Source organism: Gopherus flavomarginatus, chromosome 13 (assembly GCF_025201925.1).
Source record: "Gopherus flavomarginatus isolate rGopFla2 chromosome 13, rGopFla2.mat.asm, whole genome shotgun sequence".
Classification (NCBI taxonomy): domain Eukaryota; kingdom Metazoa; phylum Chordata; order Testudines; family Testudinidae; genus Gopherus; species Gopherus flavomarginatus.
The window spans coordinates 20,066,947-20,093,688 of record NC_066629.1 but is presented as its reverse complement, the minus strand read 5'-3'; the positions used below and the strand labels follow the sequence as shown (position 1 = coordinate 20,093,688).

Sequence of the window (26,742 nt, the reverse complement as noted above, 5' to 3'; positions counted from 1 at the left end):
AGTACCTAGACATAGGCCAAGTATTTGTTGCAAAAAGATTTTTAAAAATAGCTTATCATCAGGTTAGTAGAATTGTAGCATTTTTGCAAACAACATGAAGTGATCAGGGTGTGTAGAGGTGTCGAGAGGTAGCGTGGTCTAGTCAATGGAGCCTCCCTTCCCCCGAGTTCTCTGGTACTGTCTGGCCTTAGTAATACTTTTACATTTACAAACAGGCTCAACCCTGTACATCCTTAGTGTCATGAGAGGCCCCAGCACAGTCAACAGGACTGCTCATTTGAGTAAGATCTATCTGCATGAAGAAGAGTTTGCAGATCAAGTCCACAGTAGCATTATGCTTCCCAATGTCCTGGAGGTAGATAATAAATATAATTGCCCCCTCTTACAGGTGGGAATACTGGAGCCTGGAGAAGTGAAGTGACTTGACCAAGGTCACAGAGCGAGTCTGGTTCAAAGAGAGTCCAGGGCTCTGAATCCAAGCTCCTTCTGTAGTCCACTAGACCAGACTGCCCCCCATGTCTCATTTCCGCATCTATACAGTGGGGATAATCATATTTCCAGGCATGTCTCAGGAGGATGATAGTGCCTCCTAAGCGCTAGCAGTATTACCTGGGACACCAAGCCGGAATGCAGAGCATATTGCTCTCCCTCCCCTTGCAATCTGACTGCTCTCACCTCCCACTGAAAAAGGCAAGCATGACTTTTCCGGCTGAACTGGTTTTTCTGCGTGCTCAAATGTGACAAATGGCCCAGCCTCCCAAAACAGTGCAAAATGTCTCAATGACAGGGTGCAAAATCACAGGCAGAGGGGCAGAGAAACTCTTCACATCAGTTTCATGCGAAAATGTGCCATCAGTTTTGCCCAGCTCTACTGAGCACTTCTATTACTGTAGTGTTCTCTCTCTCATGCTCTTTGTTTCACATGGTGCTTTCCACATCCAAATCTTTTGGAGGGTCTGTCTGATGCCTTTTGCGAGTGACTGAAGTGAAATCAAGTTCCCAGCTCACCCTAGTAGTTCCTCAAGTATTTATTTGGAAGGGGTCTCAGAACATGCTGGCATTTTTATCAGCTAGCCAGCAGGCCTGTGGGAAAATGAAGCTTGTAATAGAAATGATTGGTGATCATTCGCTCTAATTGCTGCTGTTCTGCAGAAATGATTACAAAGTATGTGTGTGTGTGTGAGCGCCTGAATTGCCTCCTGCTATAACCTCATACTTCTAGGTTTGTTCTTAACTCAGATAACTGGGAATAAACATGTTAGGCTCTGCTCTGAAACCCACCAAAGTCTTTTGTCTTTATTCCCACTTTCTGCTGAATGGTTATACTGTACATATCAGATGGGTACTAGTCTCAGTCTCTCTCTCTCTCATACTAAGATCTCTGCAATAACTAATACTTCTCTTTTATTTTGTCCTTACAGAAAAGCCAGAGTTGGTATAATGTAAGTACTCCAGTTTCTCTTGTCCCTTGGTACATGTGGGGGTGGTGGGGAAGGCGGGCTGGGTTAAAAGGGGCTTTGCAATGGCATTGGGGCATGTTGATCATTTCAGAAAAGGTGGGGTGGGGATTGGTTCAGAGCTGGCAAGAGAGGATTGGCTTCTTAAAGGAGGGATGTCAGAAAGAAGAGCCTCCAAGAATGGGAGCAGATAATGTGTCCTCTCAGCCACAGGCTTCCTGCTGCACGTACATAGTCAGGATCTCCCGATCCTGTCTCTCATTGGATATCCTTGGAATAGAATAGAGTTTGGCTTTATATAGCACCAAACAGAGCTACAAATATATGAAAATGTTCACGCCTTTTGGAGTGAGTTGGAGGCGGGGGAGGGTAATCTCCTGCCCACAGAGCTTGCAGGAACATAAACTGTCTTTCATTTCTGCCTTGATCTGATATTTTTTTCCATTTGAGATCATGAGTGGCAGCGTTTGCAGGCACAGTGCTGTCAGTTTTCAGATTTTCCCCATGCAAATAGCGTCAGCTTCCCTTGCACAGATGAACTCCGCCCTCCCCCAGGGTCTGATAGTAGATACCAGCCGTGCAGTGGCTATGCAGATGACGTGTTAAAATAGCATCTTTCATTTAACACCTCATCGGAGAGACAGTGCCTTTCCAGCAATTACTACACTTACGACTTTTCCTGAAATTGGGCCTAGGTGGAAAATTAGAGATTTTTTTTTTTTTGAGACTATCGGGTGGGAAAAGTGCACAGTTTAAAAAGGGCCTGGCATGTTCCAAGGATTGATCATGGGGAATGGAGCCTTTCCCTTCTAGCTCACTATCTCAGGTCAGTAGCTGCTGAAAGTTGTGACTTAGGTGGCAGATGTTCAGCTGCCCTAGGAACAGGTGGCTGCCCCATCAGAAGGAAGTCCTCAGCAATAGTCACTAAAGTGGGGCTCTGTTGAAAGCTCAGCAAAGAGGCCAAGGACTGAATAAAACATGGAGATTGAACTCTCCTCAGGCCCCAAGGTGGTCTCTGCAGGTCATGGGAAAAGCACATGGCGGGGCTGCTTTGTTTACTATAACTTTTCTTAGGATAAAGAGACTTCAGAGCCAGATTTTCAAAGGAGCTCAGCTCCCCTTTAGACACCTAAGTGTCCATAACAGACAGCAGCAGCTATTGGGAGCTGAGCACTTTTAAAAATCTAGCCCTGGAACTCCAGAGTTGGGACTATGGCCCTTTTTATGGGCTGCACACTTGGTAAAAGTACATCGTTTCAAGAGTGTTCATGGCAGTTTTTGGCAGGAGTGAATCACTGGGCAGGAGGTCTGGGTGATATATCTTTCTCAGTGTAACACTCAATATCTTATATCTCAGGCCATCAAACTGAGTTTGCTGTGTCCCTGTTATTAGCTAGGAAGACAGTGATAGTGCAGAAGAACCGTTGCATCATCAGCTTTTCTGGGGAAGGGCAGTTTCTATTGGTTCTCCACAGTCCAGACTCTCAAAAGTTGTGGCTCTTCATTGACAATGACCTTGGGTTTTTCTAGGGTATAGAGTATGGCCTAGATTTTTAAAAGTATTTAGGCAACTAACTCCTGCTGAAATCATTGGGAGTTAGCACCTAAATACCTCTAAAAATCTGAACATATGTCCTCTATTCAGCAGTCAATAGCTGTTCAGTAAAGCACTTAAAACATGTGCTGAACTTGGGACACATACTTAAAGTTAAGCACATGCTTAAGTGATTTGTTGAAGAAGGATGGATTTAACATGTGGTGTCTATGCTGTGTTGAACTGGATCCATAAGCTCCTTGACTAAGGGTTCCCAAGTCATCTGATGTAGACTACATGCTAACCTAGTAGTGATTTAGTCCAGGTTTATTTGGCTTCATGCTTCCCAAGGTTCCGGCTCTCCTGGCTAACAGTATTCCCAACTTCTGTATAGGCTCTTGGCAAGGCAGAGTAAAGTTTAAAAACAAACAAACAAAAAACAAACCTGAGAGTAAAGCCAAAAATATCTAGAGGTGAGTGAGCATACCAGGATTTCTTGTTTCTCCTTCCCTCTCCTCTCCCAGGGTGTCTCAAAAGTCTTCTTATCCTGTGGCCTAATTCTGTATCTACCTCTGCTGGGTGCTAGGAGAATTCTGGGATCCCTCCAGCCAATCTGTGAGGCTCTGATACAGACCTCTAATGTCCATGATCACCTACTCTAAAGTAAGATGAATTTAGAGCTAACACACATAAGAACCTGACTACTGGAGAAAGCAAAGCATTAGATCCCTCTTAACCTGGGAGCCTAGACCCCAGAGAGGTTATAGCAAGGAGATACCCTAGAAATTGATCCTGTGTCTGACCGATTCCACAATCTGTTGAGCTGTGTACACATCACAGTCGTACAGCACTTGCATTTTTTGTGAGCGCTGAATCATGGAAATCACGGAGAGGAGATGTTTTATCGAGTTGCACCAAAGTATCCCTCATCCACAGCTCCCACCCTCCAGTATGTACTGCCTATCTCCTCTGGGAGTCTAAGGGGCTGAGACAGGACTTTTCTCTCATTGCACAGCTAAAAAGACACCAAACTTTTCCAGGCACTTTCCTTCTTTCCTTCCTTCCTTCCCTCACTCACTTTGAACGTCTGCCTGGCCACCACTTCCTGTTGTCACCATTATTTATTTATTTTTAAATCCTCCATATCTCTAAAATCAAATCTCTTTGCTGACTAATTCAGTTCTGAAGTGAGTTTTGATTTGAAACAGGAATTTTCCTCATGAGAGGTGGGGTGTAGACAAAGAGACCTCTTTAGTCGGAGAAGGTGTTTAGTAAGGATAGGCAAGGTTGAAGATGACAACGTGGGCAGAAAACAATAGACCTCCTCCTATTGAAGTCAGTGACCAAACTCTCTGACTGCAGTGGGAGCTAGTGTGGATCCAGTACATCCAGACAGGCAAGGAGAGGGACAGAAGCAAGGACAGGACAACATCTGCCTTTGGAGGCATATGGAAGCAGTGTAGACAGATGGTGTTGGCAAGTGGTCAGAAGTGCAGAGAGAGACAAACTGGGTTGGAGTAAACATGGATTGCAGACAGTAAGAAAAGGTGGAGAGGTGATCAGAAGTATGGAGAGCAGACTGACATGAACAGAAAGGTGCGGGTGTTCAGAAACACAGAGCTCAGGCAGAAGGAGTGTGAAGAAGTGGCATAAAGAAGCATGTAAAGAAGAAAGTAACCATAGCTGAAGGTGGCATTGTGTTTTATACAAGAGCTGCTTGTTTCTGTGACTGCTGGGAGCCATCCCCTGCTGCATGATGCTTTGGTGTGATCTGCTTCTGTGGTTCTCTTGTGGTTTTTTGTCTGCTCTATCTTATCTTTCTGTTCTCTTGTTTTTCCTCCATGTATTTTCAGCATGAGAGACAGCACATCCGGAGAGTAAGCACTGGCTGCGTTCTACGTGATTTTTTTAATTTTATTTTTTTGTTCTAGTCCACAAAACCATTGTGGCCAGATGAAAGCAGCAATGTGGAAATGGGGATGGGCCACCTGAGCTCCAGGAAGGGAATCAATGCTAGTGATAGCGTAACAGTTGTCAGTAATTTGCTATTGCTTTGCACTATGTTGGGCCAGCCCCTCCCACACATCTTGCCAGGATCTCCAGCACTGGGGACAGCCAGACGCTTTCCCTTTCCCTCACCTCCAGGGACAGATCCATAAATAAGAGTTCACTTCCAGGGAGCATCTAGAGAACTCACCTTTGGTGTAGTCTTGCAGTTTAGTCAGCTCTAGGGTGTGTCTTTAAACCTGCACACATGAAACACAGGTACATATGCACTGCATGCAAACTCACTCTCACCCTCACTTATGGAGCCTCGTGCACCCTAGGAGTCAGCTCTTCTCTGAAGCACTCCTGCCCATAAGCTTTGTATTAATACACTGGCCTTGGCTGTGGAGGCACCAGCCCTATTCCTGCTGCTTTCAACTGGTTTTCTTGTTTCTGTCTGGCCTGCTATGTTATCTCCCCTCCCCTTAACACCACTTGGACCTGTCCCTGCTTCTCTGGTAGAGGTTACTCCCTCCCATGTTCCATTTTCTCTTTTCTTCTTCCAAGACAATAGCAGCCTCCACTTGTGAAAATTTACTTTAGAACTCACCCTTCTTTTGCCTCCTGGTGTGTTCTCTGGTGCCACCAATGCTTTCCAAGAGATGCATGTGAGATTTGCATCAGGATCATATCAGCTGGAGTGGGGGGAGAGTTTATAGTTTGTGAAGTTCAAAGTACAGAACCAATGGAAGAGACCTTCCATCTGTCTTAGCCCTTCTCCTTCTGTGCCCTGTGGTCAGTGGTGTAGGCTGACGGGCAAGTGCCCTGTCTGAGAGTTAAAATACAGTACCAATTCAGGTCCCTTTCCTCCGGGCCAGCTAAGTACCTTAGGGAGATTTCCACAGAGAACTCTCAAGAGCCAACAGAGGCCCTTCCAGCTTTCAGCAAGCAGGGCAGGGGAGAGGACATGTCGTTCTCCTTTGGTGACTTTTCTTAGATATCTCATATGCCTCCTGCCTGGTACCTGTGGAGAGCGTTCTTTCAGCTCTCATCTCCCCAGGGCTGAGCCACCAGCAATCCTCTATATAATATCCAGTAGCCAGTCTTGTGACACTTGGTCAACTGCTCTGTCTGGAGACTACAGCTTCCAGCAGCCCTGGTCGTAAAGGGGCTAACAGATCTCCTGACCGAGTCTGAGCTCACGGGGCCAGTGCTCTGTTCCAAAGAGCTTCCCAACTTTAGGAAGCTGCATTGCACACCTGCTGTGAGAATGTGGGCTGCGGCTGAATCATATCGTCCCATTTCTGATCTGCAGTGAACACATGCAGCCCTGCACCTGTGCTCATATCTCCTAGGTTGAGGAGCATGGATTTATTGGGTAGCTGGTTGAGTTCAATAGCAGTGAAAAGGAAAAGCTGCCAAAGGCATTTCCAGAGCCATTGGTGAGGAGCAGCAGATTTGGGTCCTGGCTTGTCAGGATTATTAGCCTGATTGATTAGAAGTCCATTACTAAGCACCTGCAGACCTCTGCAGTCAACGTTTAGCCCTCAGGCTTCCCTGAGAGTGTCCCTCTTCTGGGCTTAAGTGCTCTGTGTCTGCTCATCAGTTCTGAGACAGGGAGGTGTGGGTGTGCAGTGACTGAGATCAGCAGTGAGTCGTCACGTAGCTCTGTTTACTAAGAGTTGTCTGTCTGCATTAGCACAGGTCTCTTGTTGTAAGAGAAGTGGTCTGGTATGTCATCTTCTCCTGTCCAATGGCTCTAAGGTGATGGAGCTTTTCTCAGGCCTGCTTCGTCCTAGAAAAGGTTTGCCAGTATAGCTCTAGCTACGAACCCACATAATGTAAATGCAGTTTAGACTGGCATAAAAGTGTTTTTGCTAGAATAGCTTGTATCGGATTCCTGAGTGATAAGCTATATTGGCAAAAATACTCTCTGCCAGTGTAGAAATATCACTAATAAAATCCCGCCTTGCTATATCTGGCCTCAGTATTGTCACACAACCCTCCCTGGAGCATCTGGGCAATGGTACATCCAGCAACCAGCTTTGGGGAAAACAGAGCAGTAGCTCCCCAGATGGGCTGCTGGGGCCCTACTCCAAAAAGAGGTAGTCAAACTTTGGGGCTATGTTGGCAGCTTAGAAGGAACCTCATGTACAGGCAAAGGGATACAATTCTGTCCCTCACTTCCCCTCCTCAGAACAACCCCACACATCCCTGATATTTGGTTATGGGCATAGGCGCTGACTCCATGGGTGCTCCAGGGCTGGATCACCCATGGGGAAAAATTGATGGGTGCGGAGCACTCACCAGCAGCTCCCTGGCGCGCCCCCACTCCCAGCTCACCTCTGCCTCCACTCCACCTCCGCCTCCTCCCCTGAGCAGGCCACCGTGTCCTGCTTCTCCTCTCTCCCTCCCAGCGCTTGCGCCGCAAAACAGCTGTTTCACGCGAAAGCAGTGGGAGGGCGGGGAAGGAGGAGGAGGAATGCAGCTCACTTGCAGAAGAGGTGGGACCAGGGCAGGGATTTGGAGAGGGATCCAATGGGGGAGGGAGAGGGCGGAGTTGGAGCATGAGCACCTACCGGCGCCAACAAAAGTTGGCACCTGTGGTTATGGGTTGAAACTGTTCACTTGCGTGAGTTTACCAGCAGTGGAACCTAATAGCTTAGCAACTCATGCTGCTATTACGTACAGGGGAAGAGAGCTGTGTTATGGGCATTGTGGTAGATGTATGAAATCGCTTCACTGCTGTTTTTAAAATAGGATGTGTTTGGTAGAGCCATTGTGCTGTGTGGAATGATTCTTCCAATCCCCTTCTCCTGGAGAATGCAGCTAGCTGTGCATCGGGTGTCAAGAGACCATCCCTCCTGTGGAACAGCTATTTCTTAGCACTGGGAAGAAACCACGAATCAGGCTCCCAAAATCATGAGCTTGGCAAAGAGATCTTGGGATTTTAACTATAATAAATGTTGAGTTCTTTTTCTTTGCCTCCTGGTTTTGGAGACATCAGGGATCATGTTTTCAAGCTTTTCCTCACAGCCTCAAGGGCAAGAATCTTACTTTATTTTAAAATGAGAGCTGTGATTGTCATGTAATAATATTGGATCTGTGAGAGAAATACCAAATATTTTGAGACTTGCAATAAAATGGTGAGAGTGGGCAACACTAGGAGAGGGTCCTTAGTAAAGGAGCTGAGATTAGGGAAGTATGGAATAGTGTAAGGCCCAGTGCAGGGAAATCATGGAGGTGAAAGGGAAAGCCATGGTGCTAACATCTGCAAGAGTAAAAATGGGCATGAACAACAAATTTCAAATCCAGAGTCAAGCTTTCCCAGGATTTGGAGTGTTTATATCTGGGGTTCTGGTCCAGCCCGTTCTAGAGAGAGGGCTCAAGCCATGAGATCAGGTTGCAGAACCAATCCAATCTTCTCCAAAGTTTGTGAGTTTTCATATCCATTTTGGGCTTAGGCCCATCTCTGGCACAGAGCTAGCCGTGTGAGAAGCAGGAACTTTCTTAGCCACTAGCAGGAATCCCCCCACCCAGTAAATGTTTTGAAACTTCTGTATGTGTATTCTGGAAACATTTCACTGCCAAAAACCTCCTTCCTTCCTTTCTTTCTTTCTTTCTTTCTTTCTTTCTTTCCTTCTTTCCTTCCCCGCTTGGGACAATAGGCCCTGTTCCCTGTCAGAGCATGGAGGATTCAGTTTATATTCCTCAGTTTCCACATCCAAGGTCAGAGCCAAGGAGTACTCTATGGGATTCCCCTTGGAGACATGTAGACAGCCCAGCCTTCCATTCTTATCTTCTGCTTGCTCCACTATAAATCACTTTGGTGGCCCTCCTCTCTTGACTGTCCCTAAATAGGGGCATGACCTCAGGGTTCTTTGCTGTCTGGTGCCAGAGCGTCAGGCTTCTCCAGCATTTCCAGCTGCTGTATGTAGCAAGTGCTGCTTCTGTAAATCATCTCCTGCGATCTCTGTGCAGATAGAGGCCAAACAGCCCGGGAGTGGCATTAGCAAATAATCTTCCCCAGTCACTGGTGAGAAAGGATTAGCGAGAGTAAAGAGATGTCCTTGAAGAGTTAGAGGAAACAGAGCTGGCTCCAGGGACCTGCAAGACCCAGGTCCATCCAAGGGGCTTTCTATTGACTAATCAGCTCCCTGGGCCAGCCCTACCCCCACTCTCATATCTCCCTGTAGAGTTCACCCCCTGCAACTTGCTTTCTCTCTCTCCTGGTGTGTGTTTGCGTTGAATATTCTCCTTCTGTGTTTCTCTCCCTCAGTCCCTCCATGTCTTCTTTTCCCTATAACTCTCCCTAAACCCTCTATGCACATTAGCTTCATGGTAAGGGCATCAGGGAGTTCCACCCTGGTTCCAAAATTCATTTACAAGAATTCACCCCTTTCTGCCTACATCATTGAAATGCCTCTAGAAACATTTAAACTTCCTGTAAGACATCTACTGAAAGCTTCTGACAGCACAGCAGCACAATTCAATCCATTTCTCTTTGAGAGCAAAGTCTAATGCGCAGCTCTAACCACAGACTATGAGTGGGACGAAGCACCACGAGAAACTCTGCATTGTTTGCAGTTGTCCATACAAACACTGCGCGCACAGACAAAGGAACTGTCCTAACAATGGCGCCAGAGGAGAGCTAGGGCTGTTAACGTCTGCTGATCCACACATGGAATTGAACACTCAGCTTCTAGTATCATCTCACTCAAAGCAGCATGTGCTACCCTGTCATCACAAAGTACCAGAAAACCAGAGATGGGATTGTGATAAGCACATACTTTTCTCTCGGTCTCTACAAAATCATCATCCAGACCCTGGTCAAATTACAAATACGTTCAAGATGGAAAACTAAACTCTGGCAAAGGCAGTATTCTGCTTGCTGGGAAGGACTGATTGAAATACAACATGCAGTCAAGTGCTATAGTTTCATCTACAGTAGCTTAGCTATGGCATATGCCTCACAGTCATGCAATATGCAGTAATGCTTGCAAACTCATATCAGCTCCAGCATCAGGGCCTGATTTGCCAATACCAGGCACGATGCATTCCCGTTTGCACCTACACCCTCCCCCCCGCCACACACACACACCCCCAAATACAGTGGTAGTTTTATACACTCCCTTTGCACAGGGGTGAATGATGGCACAAGATGCAAGATAGTGGAGAATCAGAGCCATGGTATACTCAAATTGAGAATAAAAAGTAGGAGAGGCATAAGGCCCATTGGAAAGATGAAAAAGAATGATAATGAAAGCAGTTAAATGGAGCAGAGATTGAAACAGAGACACTTTTTTTTTTTTAACAGTACTCTGCTGTCCTGAATACCAAGAGGTACTATACAAGAGAGAGATTCAAGCTCTCAGAGTAAAAGATCTCCACCCCACAAAAAACCTGAGGGAGATAAACTGTGTATAACTTTGGGAGAAAGGAAAGTGATGGCTGAAACAGCTTCACCATCGCGTGTCAGCTTCCGCTACTGACTCAGAATCAGACAATGACACAATATGGAGGGATGCACTGCACAAAGCCCCAGTAATAGAGATGAGTAAGCAGTTTGTTTGGTAAACACAGTTCTCTTTTGCTTGTGAATTGACTGCAGCCAGCTTGAGATTTTTCTCAAATGTTGCCATTGTTTTAAATGATTCACGGGCTAATTTCTGCAAATAATTCTTGGTCTCTATCTAGTTCACCAACAGTTCGTTACAAGTTTTCAGTATTCAAACTTTGACCTGTATCGATTAGTTTTGATTGAGCGTGTATGTCATCGTGATATGGTCTGTTCTCTGATTGGAGGATCTTAGCATAAAGGCCAGGTCTACTCTGCAAGTGTTTGCTGGCACACCTACGTTACTTGGGTATGAAGAAGTGTGATCTCTGACCAGTGTAGCTGTGCAGGCCAAAGCCCCTAACATAGACACAATTACACCGGCAAAACTATGCTTTTGCTGATAGTTTGTTTTGCTCGGGGGGAGTAGAAATAAGCTATACTGACAAAAGCCCAGTTTTACCCATATAAACTGTGTCCACACTAGGATCGCTTTGCTGGTGTAATATACTGGTATAGCCATATCAGCAAAGCACTCCTTTTGTTAAGCTGGCCTAGAAATCAGGCATTGCCTAATCTAGTGATTGGGAATTCAAAATTTACTTGCCACCAAAATTCCCCGATAATTACTTGAAAATTGCTCAGCGTTCCTGCCATTCTCTTTAAAAATGGCTGTGCGCTCCTGGCGAGAGACTCCTTTGGTTAAAATATTTGGGGAAAGTGCAAAAGAGGCTGCAAACACCGGCAAATCAAAGACATTGGAACACATGCAGAATATGTGGCCAAGTTCCTTGCTGGTGTTAATGGGGGCAACAACAGTTTTGCCCTCTTGTGTCAGCAGAGAATTTGGCCCACTTTTGTCATTTCAACCCCAAAACCTGTGCATATCCTTCGTGAAACACCTAGGACCAAGTCCATCCTTGGTACAGCTCCGAGCAGAGGATTTGTCCCCATTCCCTCTCAATGTCTCTTACGTTCTCCTTCAGTTTTCTATGTAGTACAACCCAGACCATCCCTTGCCAAGCCTCCCTGTCCTCTCCCTCCCGCATCGATTGCTTTGGATTTCCTGCCAGAGGATTTGTGTCTGTGTTTGAACAGCCAAAGCCAGGGAGGTTTCTCCATGTGAAATCCACCCCCTTCCCCAACATCTCGTCTGTCCTTGCCCCCACCACCACCCCTATGGTGTCATTCTGTCCCAGCTCCCTGTGTTTGTGGTAGAGTTAATGTTTACCATGACCACCTCTGCCTGGCTCTTGCTATCACTATGTGCTGCTCCTGCTTTGCAGAGGAGGTGGGTGGATGTGCAAAGAGAAGAGAAATGTCAGTTGACACTGTTCCAGGTAGTTTTGGAAGTAGTTTCTCAACCAGCTCCATTCATTATGGCAACCAAAGCCCTTACATTGCAGTTGTCTGCAGCACTAGACCTCCATCACAGAGCAAAGTGACTGCATTGTTTGCAGCTGTCACTGATGAAAATAGTAGTGTTGGTTTGTAGAAGGGACCCCTCCGTTGTTGGCAGATGGGGTATATTGCTTCCTTCCTGGCTGTGCTGACAGAGACACATCTGTGTCCAGTCTAGCTTCAGCAATTCCACTTTTGAATGTCCGGGGTGAGAGAGATTACTGAACCAAATGCAAGCTGCTTGCCTGCCTTCTCAGGAATCTCTCTTTTGCATCAGTGTGTCACAATCCCTGTGCCTGGGATTAAGCCCTATTCTGGTTCCTCTGGCTTTGCCAGAGCTGACGTTTTCTGGATGTACTTGTACCCAGTTCTTTGAGTCTTTTACTGGATACACTCTGGCCCAGCTCCCACAGAATCAGCATTATCAGTGATCCTGCATTCTGAACAGGAGCCGTGCCATATTACCAAAGCCTTCCTGTGCATTTCCTCCTTTGAGCATTTCTGCACTTTAAGGGGGATAGGGATAGTGAGGGGGGCAGTCACTGTGGATTGCAAAAGAAGGTTAAACTGATCTCCCCTGAAACCCTCAAAGAGTCCAGCTGCCGGAGCTTGAAGGCAATCCTCACCCTACCTTGCAAACGTGGACCTAGTTACTGAATAAAAGGAGGAGCTCCAGTTTTTCAAAGGCATCTTGGTGTAACAGAGCTCCCAGACCAGTCCAGTCTCCCCTCATGTTGCTGATTTCATGATAGCTGTGCTCTCCTTCTCCCTTCCCTTCCCCCTAAACACAAGCTCTGTCCAACAACTTTCCATTACAGGAAACATCTGTTAGAGGCAGGGCTGAGCCTGGGTTACTGCAGGGCATTGGCTGACAAGAGTTACCCAGATCCAGTAACTTAAAGCATGGGCAAGTCATTTCAGTATCTCCCCACCCGCGCCGTCCATGAGAAAAATTAACAAAGACCAAAGCTGCCTTTCAGAGCAAATGGGAGAGGAGAACCTGAGGCAGGCACTGGAGAAGTAAGTTACTGCTTCTCCGATCAGCAGGCTGCATTGGTGAGCTGCATACCAGCGTCCTGAGCAGCCTCAGAAATTGAGGCTAGCTCTGTGATTTGCTGCTAACACTGTGGGGTCCTGGAGAGCTGAACTATGTAAATGACTGCTTATCCTGAGCAGCCCTGGAAATTGAGACTGTGTCTGTAAGGCACTGCTGCCCCCTTACAGCCCTGCTTGGACTCTTCCAGCTGAAGGCACTTTTGCAGTGCTCCTTTAAGGGATACTCCGAGTGAGGACCAGCGAGAGAGAAGCCATAAGAGCGCAAATCATGCTGATCGATGAGTTCCCCTTATGAGCCACTTTTTCAAAGTCTCTTGGAGAGCGATTCTTCTCTGGAGCTACAGAGACTGCTGGGGCGGAAGAGCTGAATGTGAGGAGGAGAGAAGCAGGCTGCTGCTGTTGTGTCTTCATTGGCTTTGACTCTGAACCAGTGCAAGTGGCAGTGTGAGCTGGAGAAGGGGAGGGTGGCAGAGAGGTCGAAGGTATCGAGGGGGTGTCATGGATTGCTTGTTGGAGTGTGGCGCGCTCTGGGGCCTCATGCTGGATCAAGAGGATGAGGAGTTGCTGTGGTACCTGCGGGGGCTGAACAGCTCACTCCAAGAATATGACAGCCCAGGATCAGAAGAAATTCCAGCCGTGAGTGTCTTCATTTGTCAGTGTCACAGAAGTTCTAGTAACAGCTCTCTTTGTCACTTAGATCTCACTGCGAAACAGAAGACTCTGGAGAGTCCAGTTTTTAAATATGGGAGCCTTCATGCAGAGTCCCAAGCCAAAACTGTGAATCGGAACGTCCCTGATTGCAGGGGAAGGTTCTGATCCAGATCCAGAGTTTACTGCTCAACTCAATCGGTCTAATGGGCTGAACCAAAACCTCAGTTCTGATTGCATCCCTTCTAGCTCACCCCACCGTGAGCTTGGGAGACATTTGAGTCCAGGCCGGAACTCCTCCGCCGGGCCCACCTCTAGCCCTGAGCCCACATTTGGATGCTCAGACTGGCATATTGGCTTGTAAATTCCCAGTCCGCACACCTGCCAGTTTCTGTGTCCAATGTAGGACTGGGACATTGTAATAAAATACCTATCTTTGGGTCCACAGACTGTCTCTGAAGGGGCTAGATGAAGTGAAGAGCTATTAATGGCTTATTAATCAAGCAAAGGGGGTGCTGCTAAATTTTTAGTGAGACTGTTCTCAGGGGAACAAGAGAGACTGATTTTTGCATGATTTTTTTCTTCACTGCTTCCTGTGCTAAGACTTTTGTAATACACATGGCAAGTAATCTCCCTGGCTCCCTCTCCCTCCCTTTCCTCTAGCAGAAGGTGGCTTCTGAATTCCCTGTGCTCTGCCTTCATTCACCTGCCTTTGTGGTTTATGGAAAGTGTTGCCCAACTAGAACAGGGGTGGAAAGGGATTAGACAGATGGGGCTGTGCTCCAGGAGAAGGAAAAGGGAGCATTCTCGACTAGAGGAGAGATGTGTTACATTGGCATTTCTACCTGCCTCCATACATAGCTGTCTGCAGGGTCTACTGGCAGGGGAAGTTTAGCCGTTCTCAGAAGTCAGCACTGTGTGGTGTGGGGGAGGCTGCCAAGATGGATTCATCCTAAAGTTTAGTAAACATGAGAGATGAGCCAGCTCCTGGGTCTCGCTGCAGCCAATGGCAAAACTTCCATTGATTGTCTTCATTCGGGCCAGTGTACAATCCCCGCTTACAGCCCGCAGCCCACAGCCTCTCCTGTCTCCCACGAGAGTGCTGGCACCACACCTATCAGCAGCCATGGGTGTGCTGCGGTTCAGCATTCAAACTGGCAGCTCCCACTGGGATGGCTCCAGTATCCATGAGCTCCCACTGCCAGTGTTTCTGCCTCATTCCCTGCAGGGGAAGCACCTGACTCTGGGGTTCCTGTACCATTCCCTGCATTGCTACCTTCTGGAATAGCTGGTGGGATCCACCGCCTCCAGAGCTCCTCTAGCACCTGCTGCTGGGAAAGTCTGCAGTCTGTGATTGCTTCCCTGCAGCTATCACTGCTGTGCTATTCCATACTGCCACCGAGCAGGCAGTGGCATAGTCCTTCTGCCTGCTGCTCCCACTTCTCTGTCAAGTCAGGGTCTCTTCCTCCTTTATTCCTGCCTTCTGCACACTTACGAAACTAAGTCCGCAATCTTCCCCTCGATGTGTCACTGGGATAACATCTCCTGGTCCCCTGCTTTGTAAATTCATTGAATCTCCTCCCTGCACCACCATGCCCTGATGTCCTTGTCTTTCTCTCATCGCCACTCCCAGTCCCTCTTTCACAGTCACTCCATTATTTGCAGGTGTTGAGTCCGACCTATAAACAGCGTAACGAAGACTTCAGGAAACTCTTCAAACAGCTTCCCGACACCGAGCGCCTCATAGTCGGTAAGACTGGCTGGGCTCCTCCCTGCCCTTCTGCACCGTGCCCTGCTGGGCTGTGGGCAGACATTTCAGTAGAAAGCTCAGGGGCAGGTGCATGTGTCTGTTTCCTCTAGAAAGAGATCACCCTGAGGCCTTGTCTACACTTGCAGTGGTATGTAGGGTGTGGTTAGCTCCACACCACAGTGAAAGGCTGGCTGCATCCCCGCTGCCCTGTGTAGCTCCATGCCACAGTGAAAGGCTCTGGCAGGGGTGAGGCCGACTCCCCTGTGCTCTACCCACCTAAGCAGTGCCTCACCCTCCGCACAGCTGTTCACAGACATACTAGTGGGAAGTTCAGTGTCTGTACCCTGCATGCAGCTGTAAGTGTAGACATACCGCAGTGAACAAGCCTGTTGCCTGCCTCCTGTATATGTGGGGCCCGATCCTCAGCTGATGCAAATGGCCCTTTTTCTGCTAGCATCACTAGAGCAACACCGATTGGCTCTGGCTAAGGATCTGGCTCCTAATGTCTTCGCGATCTTGGAGAAGAGTCCTCTTCCCACTTGGTGAGTCAGGCGAGGGGTTAGCTGAGAGCTGGTTTGCAGCTGTTAACTTGTGTTACTTACCACAATAATCCTTGTCCAATGGAGGGGAGAAGAAAGGGCTGAGTATAAGCAGGCAAGGAGTAGTGTGTGGAGGGGTGGGGGAAAGGAGGGTTAGAGCAAAGGCCTCAGCACAGATGGGTAAAGTTTAAGCCACTGAAGAGGCCCAGCTGTGCCAAGTTCCCATCCAGCTCCACGTACGTGTGTCAAGAGGGAGGTCCAGAGTTGTCATCTGGGCCTTTTTCTTGTTTATTTTGGGTTACACATCTTAGCAGTCACTCTGCTCCACCTTCTCCAGTGTAGCCCCTTCTTCACACCTTGTCTGCGTTCCCCCTTCACATGATGTTGCCCATTTCTCCCACCCCCAATTAAGCCACTGTGCTGCAGTGGTTTAACTGCTACTCATCGCACTGCATCCATTCACTTGTACTGTGTGTGAGGGATGATCTGAGAACCACCTGTTATTATCTGAAAGGTGCAAACTCTAAGGAGGGAGAAGAGCTGCTTGGGATGGTTCAGCCGGGCAGAGCTAGGTATAATGACACTGAACAGTGGAAAGGAAAATACAGCCATTTTTCCTGCCTCAGCTCTGGGACTCGTTTTGGCATAGTTGTGGTTCTGTCTGGCCTGCCAGCCCAAGCAATATGCCAGTGGTCCTGCTCCTTGCTTATCTTCTGGTGTCTACCCACAGATTACTCATGTGCGCTTCAAAGAGACATTCTCCTGCAAGGCCGCCTCTACCTCTCCGAAAACTGGATCTGCTTCTACAGCAACATCTTCCGCTGGGAAACACTGGTAAAGACCCTCTTACTTCTCCATCAGGCTTATGCTTTCCAAGGGCGTCAGCACTTTCTTGCCCATCTCAAAAGCATTCTGGGCATGCCGTGACTTCTTCGTTAACTCACCTCGTTATCCCCTTTCTCTCTCATCCCTTTTCCCTTGTGCCATGGCCCGGACCATAGCTGACAGTCCGTTTGAAGGATATCTGCTCCATGACCAAGGAAAAAACTGCACGGCTCATTCCTAATGCCATCCAAGTTTGCACTGACACTGAAAAGGTACGTCTGAGAACCCTCCACTCCTGGCCAATCTGCACAAAGTGAGTGCTGAGCTAGTCTGGTGCTGGGGTAGTATAAAGACCTAATGTGGGGTCAGCGCTGATGTTGGCATTGGGTAGATGCAATGTTCACAGAGAACACCTCTAAGTAGAGCTTTGAGGACATGAGGGTAACGTAGGGACAGCATCCAGACCCTGAGATATGGCTGGCTGATCTAGGGACAGCGAATGGATTGTTGTGTGGGGAAAGGGTTGTGCAAGGATGGCATTAGGGAAGGGGACTGGGAAATCATGGCTCCTGGGTTCTAATCCCTGCCACTTGGCCAAATCACTTTCCCTTTCTGAACCTCAGATTTCCCATCTCTAAAATGAGGATATTAATATTTACCTGAGGGACGTAATTGAAAGCAATTTGTGATCCTCAGCTAGAAAGAAGGGAATGCAAAGTGTTGAGGTGTGGTGTTGGGGAAGGGGGATATAGGGATGTAACACAAATCCCCTGTGGATTTCAAATATGAAACTGCATTCGTTTGGTGCCTCAGGGAGAGGGGTGACGTGCAGAGAGTCAGCGGAGCCCAGCATGGGGTTGGGTTAAAAGCAGGGATATTGCACACAGCCTGTGGAGCAGGTAGACGTTCTCACCCAAGGCACTGGTGGTACAACCCCCTGCACATGAATTCTTGACTCACAGTGTAGGTTCCTGAGTTAATGGCTACTTATCATGTCCTCAAACATGCTGCCTTGGGTAAGTGACACTCAGATCCCCGCTTTGCTCAGTAGTTGAACAGTTCTTTCAATAAGCTCATCGATTCTCCATGTGTTCTGCTCATGAACACTGAGATTGGGTTCCTCTGTCTTTTGCTGTCTCATTTTTTCTCTCTATCTCTGCCCTTTCAGCACTTTTTCACTTCCTTCGGTGCCCGAGATAGGACGTACATGATGATGTTCAGACTCTGGCAGAATGCTCTCCTCGAAAAGGTACAGAGACTTCCCTGCGTGCATGTAGCAGTGCTCCCTGCTCCCTGGCTGGGGCAGTCTGCTAGCTGGATGTGTGCTGCCCCAGATCACACCCATGCAGCAATCCACAATGCTTGTGGCTAATCCACATACATGTATCTGTAGGTACAGTAAATGCACATCTGTGCAAGCAAATCAGGTGCAAGCAAGTGCAATTACGCCTTACTCACAGAATTACTTCTGTGCAGAGGCATATTGGCACACAAATTAAAGCTCCTCTGTTGAAAATGTGTCCCACCTCTTTTACCGCTGCTGGAGTACAAATACATGTGTGGTCCAGCAATAGTTTGCATAAGGCCCTCATTTAAAATGAACTCCCCCCCCCCAAAAAAAATAGTCCCAGGGTGCAGCAGAATTCTCTGACCATATAGGCAAAGGGCTTAACAGGCACACAGTGCAGGAGGGAGAGTCAAGGATGGGACAGAGACAGAGCATGAGTCTACAACATCCCAGCGCGTGTGGGAGCAATGGAGAAGATGCAAGACGCATAGGGTAACACTGGAAGAGTATAGTTCCAAAACGTGCTAGTATATCTCATCTATTCTGCAGCAGCTGGAGTCCCGAATGTATCTGGTTTGACTTGCAGATTCCATCCTGTACCAGTACGTCCATCCTCATTACAGAAGTGAGAGTCCAGGATGGAACAGATGGGGCTATCAGCACATGGAGGTGTGCTTAGCAATGCCAAAGGAGTGTGAGCTGACGACATACTAGAAGTGTTGACTAAAGCAGGCCTTGATTTCAGGATAAGGCACTGTTAATATGTAGCAGGATAAACTTCTCTCTGCCATACATAGATGTATCACCAGTGTAACATTGTGAATGAAACAGCCTTATTTAAATTCAAGAAAGTCTGTCCTTAGTTCGAGGCTTGAAACAAACAGGAACTGAGATTTGGAGCGGTGAGGACAGGAAATACTTTAAGCTCTCTTTCCCCGAATTCAAGGCCCAAGGCTGGGAAGGGGGAGGGAGAAAGAAGAAAGCAATCCAGCCAGGTGCCCTTAATAAAGCATATGAATTTAATAGACTGCAGATGGGCAGAGGATGAAATGGAATTAGATTTCCCTGTGGTAAATCTGTTTCCCATTTGAGGCGTGCTGTCATTTTGACGATTATTGTGACATGGTTAAATCATTGTAACCTTGATTAAGATTTCCCCACCTTGTCACAGACAGCAACAACTGGGAAAAATTCAAACCAACCAACTCCAGAAGGGTTCACGGAGTTTCTTCTTCTTCTTCTTTTTTTTAATTAGTGAGAATTCCTTCTTGCTTGTCATTTTATTTCCTGTTGGAAACAAACCATCCCTTTATTGTCCCCCCCCCCAAACCTCTGCATCACAAGTTCTGCTGCCTCTCCCCTGCATAGTTGGAAGACATAGTCACGTTCTGATCAGCTGCTCTTCACCCCCAAAGGGCTAGGCTTTGAAGATTGAGCTTCCTGGTAATTTTGTTTCTCTTTCTAACTAGTGACGTGTATGGTCTTTTCACAATAATGCCACGAGTCCATCTTGTCACAGTAACACTAGTCTTCTCAGTTGAGAGCCCCAGGGGAAAATAGCTCTGTCTCTTCAAAGCCACATCTGGTTTTTGTTTTGTTTTGTTTAATGGCTTTACCTGTGGCAGGAAAATGTGGGCAGCCTCTATTTAAAAAAAACAAACAACAAACAAACTCGTCAGAAAACCCAGAGGTCCTTTGTATCGCGTCAGTGGGAGGCATGTAAATGGGAGGAGCAGTGGCAGCGCAAGAGGGTAAAAACACACATGAAGGAGGGAAGAGCTTCCTAAAGGAGCAGAACTACCTTGACTGATGATATTTATACAGCACCCTGGGGATGTGCAGGGAGATTCATAAGCAGATCTCCTTCTCCAAGCTGCTCCAGGACTATCCTCATCCTGGTGCTTCCTCTCCTCCTTCCCAGGCATCTGAAGAGCCATGAGGCTGTTGTATAGGAAATCAAAGGGGTCACCCAGAGCTGTCTAGGACAGAACTTGAGCTGACAAGAAAAGCTTGCATGGTATTGATGTGGCAACTATACCAGGGTGGTCTCTAATCCAGAGCAATTTCTCTATGTGGGAATATGTATACCCACAGTCTCCGCTCACCTAGTGAGCTTTGTGGCAGGCTCATTGTAGCAAAAAATTTCCCAGCATCCATGAGGTTCATTGCCAGGAACAGACTGTCACAAGCTTTTGACCCTGAGAGAGAAGACACTAGGCCACTGCAAGATAGATTACTGAACTCTCACTTCAGCTCCCAGGCAGGACATTAGCCCTCTTCTGAAAATGAAAGAAATGGCTTTAAATCGGTAAATATAGAGAGAAAGAGAGAGGTCATCAGCTTTCTAGGAAACTTTAACACCCAACAACAATTCCCTGCCTTAGGGCATGGACAGAAACTTCCACTAGTTCCCCTAAGGCTGAGACCCCCATAGGCCTGAGCTGTATCCCAGCATGTTTATGCCAGGCTTTTCCTGGGCTCTGGCATTCACTGGGAGGGAGGGAGTGTTACCTAATGGTTGGAGAAGAGGAATACGTGTCTTTGGTTTTATTCACAGCTGTGACACCTTGGGTGAGTCAAACGTGAGTGTGGTGAGGATGAGTCAGTCATTGTTAGGGTGGCACACTGAAGGTGTGAAGTGCTGTGTAAGTGCTAAGCGAGATGAATTAATTAGTGTCTGGGATTCTCAGATGGAAGGTGCATGGTCTTATCCTTTCCCCCCTCCTCCATAGCCCCTGTGTCCAAAGGAGCTCTGGCACTTCGTCCACCAATGTTACGGGAACGAACTGGGGCTGACCAGCGATGATGAAGACTACGTGCCTCCTGATGATGATTTCAACACTATGGGGTGAGTAAGTGAAACTAGCTCCTGATGAATTGTGAATGCTGGTGATGCCCTCAGGAAATTAGGGCCCCAATCCCTTGCATGCCTCCAACTACCATTGAATTCAGCTTGCAAGGAATTGTGGGATCAGGCTGGAAGTCTGGACTGAGCACCTGATGCTTCAGATGCTTATCATGCACCTGTACCTGTACCAGTACCACAGGTGTCAATGGACCTTCAGCACTGAAAGCACAGTGCCCTGCTATTTGAGGTAAAGGAGTAGTAGCTCTGTTAGCAAGTAGCAGGCTGTTACATTGACTGGAGCCAACCACTGCGGTGAAGGCATGGTGTTGCACACAAGCCAGTGCATTATCCTGACAGATGATATCAAAACCTCTTGATAATTTGTATAAGCACCTGAAATGTTGGGGGCTGGAACCATATTGGGAAAAGGCTGTTCCCAGTCATTTCTGCTTCCACTCAGGCTGGAAATACCATGAGAACATCCTTATTCCAACATTTCCCATCTCTAGTCCCGGCCAGAGCTAGGGAAATACAGAGTTAAAGACTGGCGTGTTCTCTCTGGATTTACAGCTACTGTGAGGAGATCCCTGTAGAAGAAAATGAAGTGAATGACAGCTCCTCCAAGAGCAGCATGGAGGCCAAACCTGAAGCTAGTCCTCTGCTGCCCAAGAAGTCCATAACCGCCAGCACGTTGACTTCCACAGGGAGCAGTGAAGTGCCAACTTCAGTATGTGTCTCCTTCCCCTACCCCATCCCAAATCTGATTGCAGACCAGAGGCCAGGAGCATACAAATAAGCTGAAGGAAAAACAGGCTGTGACTTAGAGTAGAGTTTCAGGTTGATAACTTAGAAGCCTGCAGAAGTTATGTGTAATCTCTTGAGGATACTGTTGTCTCTTTATTTATTTAGACCTATACACACGCCCTTTAAACAGGAGTTCCTGATACTCCTCCTCTTGACAGTTCTTAAATAAACCGTGCTGTAACAAGCTGCGCTGTAGTCTCGCTTCCAATGCAACCAAAATTAACCCCGTCCCTCACAAGCATTGCTACGATCTCCCGTTGCGACCCTCCACAAGGAAAAAAAAAAGAAGGGAGACCTGCAGCCTGCCCTGAAAGTCATTAACCACGCCTGTTATATGGTGGTAATGAAAGCATTTTGGCATCTGTGGTCCCAGATTAAAGGAAACTGATTTTTCAAGATAGATTCGGGTTGTTGGTTTTCTCCCCCTAAAATCTGTTTCCACTCGTGGTGTCACTCCAAGGCAGAGTTAAGGTGATTGAGGTGGCCTTGCTGCACGTTTCTGTACCTTGACAAGTTTGGATTGTGTTGGGGTTTAATCTCAGCTCTGAATTTCCCGGGTTTGTAGTGCTTGTTTGAGGATAATTGCAACTTGGATGTGAGATAGATATAGATATATATATGTATGTGTATATTTTATATCCTTATGTATGTGCTCAGCCTTAAATGAAATATAAAAAGGTCTTTGGGAATACGTGATCTAACGGCACACATGCACACAGAGCATTAGCCTGATTTCCAGAGGTGTTGAGCAGCCCCAGCTGTTGTTGAAGTCAAGGGGAGCTGCAGGTGTTCAGACCTGGAAAAATAGGTCCCTGTGCGTATTAAAAATAAATATATCAATTAGGGCTGTTGATTAATCGCAGTAAACGCACGCGATTAACTCAAAACATTAATCTTGATTAATCACAGTTTTAATCGCACTGTTAAACAATAGAATACAAATTGTAATTTATTAAATATTTTGGATGTTTTTCTATATTTTCATATATATCCTGTGTTATAATTGAAATGAAAATGCATATTATTTTTATTACAAATATTTGCACTGTAAAAATAACAAAAGAAATAGTATTTTCAATTCACCGCAAACAAGTACTGTAGTGCAATCTTTGTCGTGAAAGAGCAACTTACAAATGTAGATTTTTGTTGTTGTTTACATTTGCAAGAGATAATACTGCCCTCTTCTTATTTACAATGTCACCAGAAAGTGAGAACAGGTATTTGCATGGCACATTTGTAGCCAGTATTGCAAGGTATTTACGTGCCAGATATGCTAAACATGCGTATGCCCCTTCATGCTTCAGTCACCATTCCAGAGGACATGCTTCCATGCTGATGATACTCGTTAAAAAAATGATGTGTTAATTAACTTTGTGACTGAACTCCTTGGGGGAGAATTGCATGTCCCCTGCTCTGTTTTACTTGCATTCTGTCATATATTTCATGTTATAGCAGTCTCGGATGATGACCCAGCACCTGTTGTTCATTTTAAGAACACTTTCACTGCAGATTTCACAAAACTGATTTTTTCACAAAAAAGATACCAATGTGAGATTTCTAAGGATAGATACTGCACTTGATCCAAGGTTTAAGAATCTGAAGTGCCTTCCAAAATTTGAGAGGGACAAGGTGTGGAGCATGCTTTCAGAAGTCTTAAAAGAGCAGCACTCTGATACGGAAACTACAGAACCCAAACCTCCAAAAAAGAAAAACAACCTTCTGCTGGTGGCATCTGACTCTCATAATGAAAATGAACATGCCTCGGTCTGCACTGATTTGGATCGTTATCAAACAGAACCGGTCATCAGCATGGATACATGTCCCCTGGCATGGTGATTGAAGCATGAAGGGACATATGAATCTTTAGCACATCTGGCATGTAAATATCTTCTGATGCCGACTACAACAGTGCAGTGAGACCGCCTGGTCTCACTTTCAGATGATGTAAACAAGAAGCAGGAAGCAGTATCTCCTGCGAATATAAACAAACTTGTTTGTCCGAGTGATTGGCTGAGCAAGAAGTAGGACTGAGTGGACTTGCAGGCTCTAAAATTTTACATTATTTTATTTTTGAATGTAGTTTTTTTTTTTACATAATTCTACATTTGTAAGTTCAACTTTCATGATAAAGAGATTGCACTATGGTACCTATATTAGGTGAACTGAAAAATACTATTTCTTTTGTTTTTTTACAGCGCAAATACTTGCAATCAAAAATAAATATAAAGTGAGCACAGTACACATTTTATTCTGTGTTGTAATGAAATCAACATATTTGAAAATGTAGAAAACAGCTAAAAATATTTAAATAAATGGTATTCTATTATTGTTTAACAGCACGATTAATTGCGATTATTTTTTTTAACTGCTTGACAGCCCTAATGTGAATCTTTCCCTCACCATCAGCTGTCACTTAGGGCAGGAGCATGGCTCCCCATCCTTGTCTATCATGCTGTTTGCAGGAATGGCTACCTTGTTGTGCTTCTATAATTTAACCTTTTTTATGAGGATGGGTGGTTGGCCCATTGCTCAGCCCCAACCTGGAGACTGCTTTTCCTCTGAGCTCTAGTCTTTGACCTGTAGAGTGTGTGTGAGAGAGAGAGTGTCAGAGAAAGAGCTATGCCAGTGGGAATTTTAACTGATAAGGGGCATGTGTGTCAAAATCACATCGCGTAGCTCTCTGTGGTGGCATCCTGATTGCCTTTCTTGCACTCTGCCCCGTCCCAGTTTGACGGGATGCTTCCGGAGGAGGAGGAGTTGGTGGAGAGTCCCCTTGAGAAGGAACTCACTCTCGAAAACATCATTGGAGACAAGATCGAGATCATCGCCCCGGTGAACTCCCCTTCCCTGGACTTCAACGACAACGAGGACATTCCAACGGAGCTCAGCGACTCGTCGGAGACCCATGATGAAGGTGGGCAGTGATGGCGGGTATGGCTGTCCTGTGGTGTCTCAGGATGCCCTGGTGCTATCTTTCCCAATTGGAGGTATTGTGGGGATACTGCGCTACCCTCCTTTACTGGATCCTCGAGGTCTTCAGCAACATGGGCCAGATGAAAGGGTAACAATGAAATAACTCCATGGAGTAAATTACACTACTAATATTACGGTCATTGCCCTGGGGGCATTAAAAGAAAGAGAACAGCTGTGTCTCCTTTAGGCTCTTTTCCTTTCTCAGACTGTAAATGGTACAGTCCTGGCACCACAAAAGGGGAGTCTTTGAGCCTGGAGGCCAGCAGCATTCTCACCTCTCTCTGTCTGCCTGCAGGGGAAGTTCAGGCCTTTTACGAGGATCTGAATGGCCGGCAGTACATGAATGAGGTGTTCAGTTTCAGCGTGGACAAACTGTATGACCTGCTCTTCACTGACTCCCAGTTCCAGAGGGATTTCATGGAACAGCGTCGGTTCTCCGGTGAGCCATGCCCCATGCCCAGTAGCTGATTCAGGCAGCGTTCTCTGAGCACTAGGTGCTAAGGGCAATGCAGAAGGGGGCCTCTGCATGTTGGTCTGGAGTGCGCGGCTTAGAGGCACAACTTAGTGTAATGCTGTTGCTGCCATAAGTGTACCTGGAGGGTGAGGCTGGCTGGGCTGGGGTACCAGTGGGAGTCCTGAATTCTTTGGAAGTTCCAGACCCCATTTAAGCTCAGCCCACCCTTGATCACACACCCAACTCCAGGCACCAGGTTCCCAGTAGAAAGCAACTCTGGCTCCGCATGCAAATCCCAGCGCACCACAGAGTGGCACAGTCTGTAGCCCAGGCAGAGAGTGATTCTTGGTGCAGTACAGTCCATGTTTTTACTGTAGCTCTAACATCATCTTGTGGGAAGACAGGCCCCCTGACCTATCCCTGATGCTGGATAAGGGGAGAAAAGCCAGACCTCGGAATTCCTCAGGTGTTTCTAAAGCTAAAGCAATGCTACAATGAGCCTCTTTCTACCTGTTTTCTCCCTGTCCCCCAACTGGCAGCCTCACAGGACTTAAATATTGTGGTGGTTGGAAAGGTCAATTCAAAACTCTTTATTTAAAAAAAATAGATAGATGACATGAATGTGAGCACTGTCGGAGGATGCTGGATTGACAGCCCTGGAGAATGATGTCCTGGTGTATCTGTGGGACAGTCAGCAGCTTCCCCAGCCCATCCACACCAGTGTGCCTCTGTCCTTGGGGAGACCATGGCTAGGGGAAGGAGAGGTTTTCAATCTCAAGCCTGCCAATGAGGGGAGTAATGAGGTCCAATCCTGTTGGTCCTGGGTGTGTGGATAGCTTCCCACTGAGTTAACACCTCTGTCAATTCAAGAATCTAACTCAGTAGCCTTTCCTTTCCCAGATATTATCTTTCATCCATGGAAGAAGGAAGAAAACGGCAATCAGAGCAGAGCAATCCTGTACACGATCACCCTCACCAACCCTCTCGCCCCAAAAACTGCTACTGTCACTGAGACTCAGGTATTTGGAAGCAGAATACGAAGGTGCCAGACAGACTGATCAGAGACTTATTTTAATACCCTGGGCTCTGGGATGTGCATGCGTGCTCTCTCTTTCTCTCCCCTGCCTGGCTTCCTCTGTTATTAATTTGCCACTCATTATCATTGCAAATTCTAATGGCTAAGTTGTGTTACAGGAAAGTGACTGGGAATTTCCAGGTGAAGGGAAATCTGTTCCCAGAACAAATAGCCTAATTAAACAGCAAAACCACTGTCTGCACCAGTGGTTCCCGAGGTACAGCCTGTGGGGCACTTGCTGGTGGTCAGGGAGCAGGTGGGTCACATGGGGGTAGCTCCTGCTCTTTCCAACTGCCTGTGTAGGCATCCAGGCTCTTTATTGCATAGAAGTGCTCAGAGCCAGAGGCCAGTAAAAGCAGTTGGGGACATAGAAGAGGAGCCAGTCTGGCTGTCTTTACTTAGTAACTGCAGCTGCATAGCAGGAAGCAGTAGCTCTGCCTTGAGACCAGAGCCTGCAGTGGCACTGGAGTTGCCAGCCACAGCCCAGGAGAGAAGTATCCAGGCAAGCAAGGGAGAAAGTAATGAAGCAGTCAGGAAGTATGCCCTG

General features: G+C 46.9%; 1 protein-coding gene across 6 annotated transcripts in view; it reads left to right on the top strand.

Moving 5' to 3' along the window:
* The window catches only part of GRAMD1B (GRAM domain containing 1B), a 378,746-nt gene that overhangs the window by 342,605 nt on the left and 9,399 nt on the right, over window positions 1-26,742 (top strand). For 3 of the 6 annotated variants that reach the window (XM_050921943.1, XM_050921941.1, XM_050921947.1), the window contains 11 exons: window positions 1,422-1,442; window positions 4,845-4,868; window positions 15,305-15,389; window positions 16,659-16,762; window positions 16,930-17,025; window positions 17,922-18,002; window positions 20,774-20,889; window positions 21,460-21,616; window positions 24,421-24,607; window positions 24,962-25,105; window positions 26,021-26,139. In XM_050921943.1, coding sequence (XP_050777900.1) covers window positions 1,422-1,442; window positions 4,845-4,868; window positions 15,305-15,389; window positions 16,659-16,762; window positions 16,930-17,025; window positions 17,922-18,002; window positions 20,774-20,889; window positions 21,460-21,616; window positions 24,421-24,607; window positions 24,962-25,105; window positions 26,021-26,139 — 1,134 coding nt within the window. The remainder of the gene's footprint in view (window positions 1-1,421; window positions 1,443-4,844; window positions 4,869-15,304; window positions 15,390-16,658; window positions 16,763-16,929; window positions 17,026-17,921; window positions 18,003-20,773; window positions 20,890-21,459; window positions 21,617-24,420; window positions 24,608-24,961; window positions 25,106-26,020; window positions 26,140-26,742) is intronic. The other 3 variants (XM_050921945.1, XM_050921944.1, XM_050921946.1) reach the window with 2 other exon arrangements.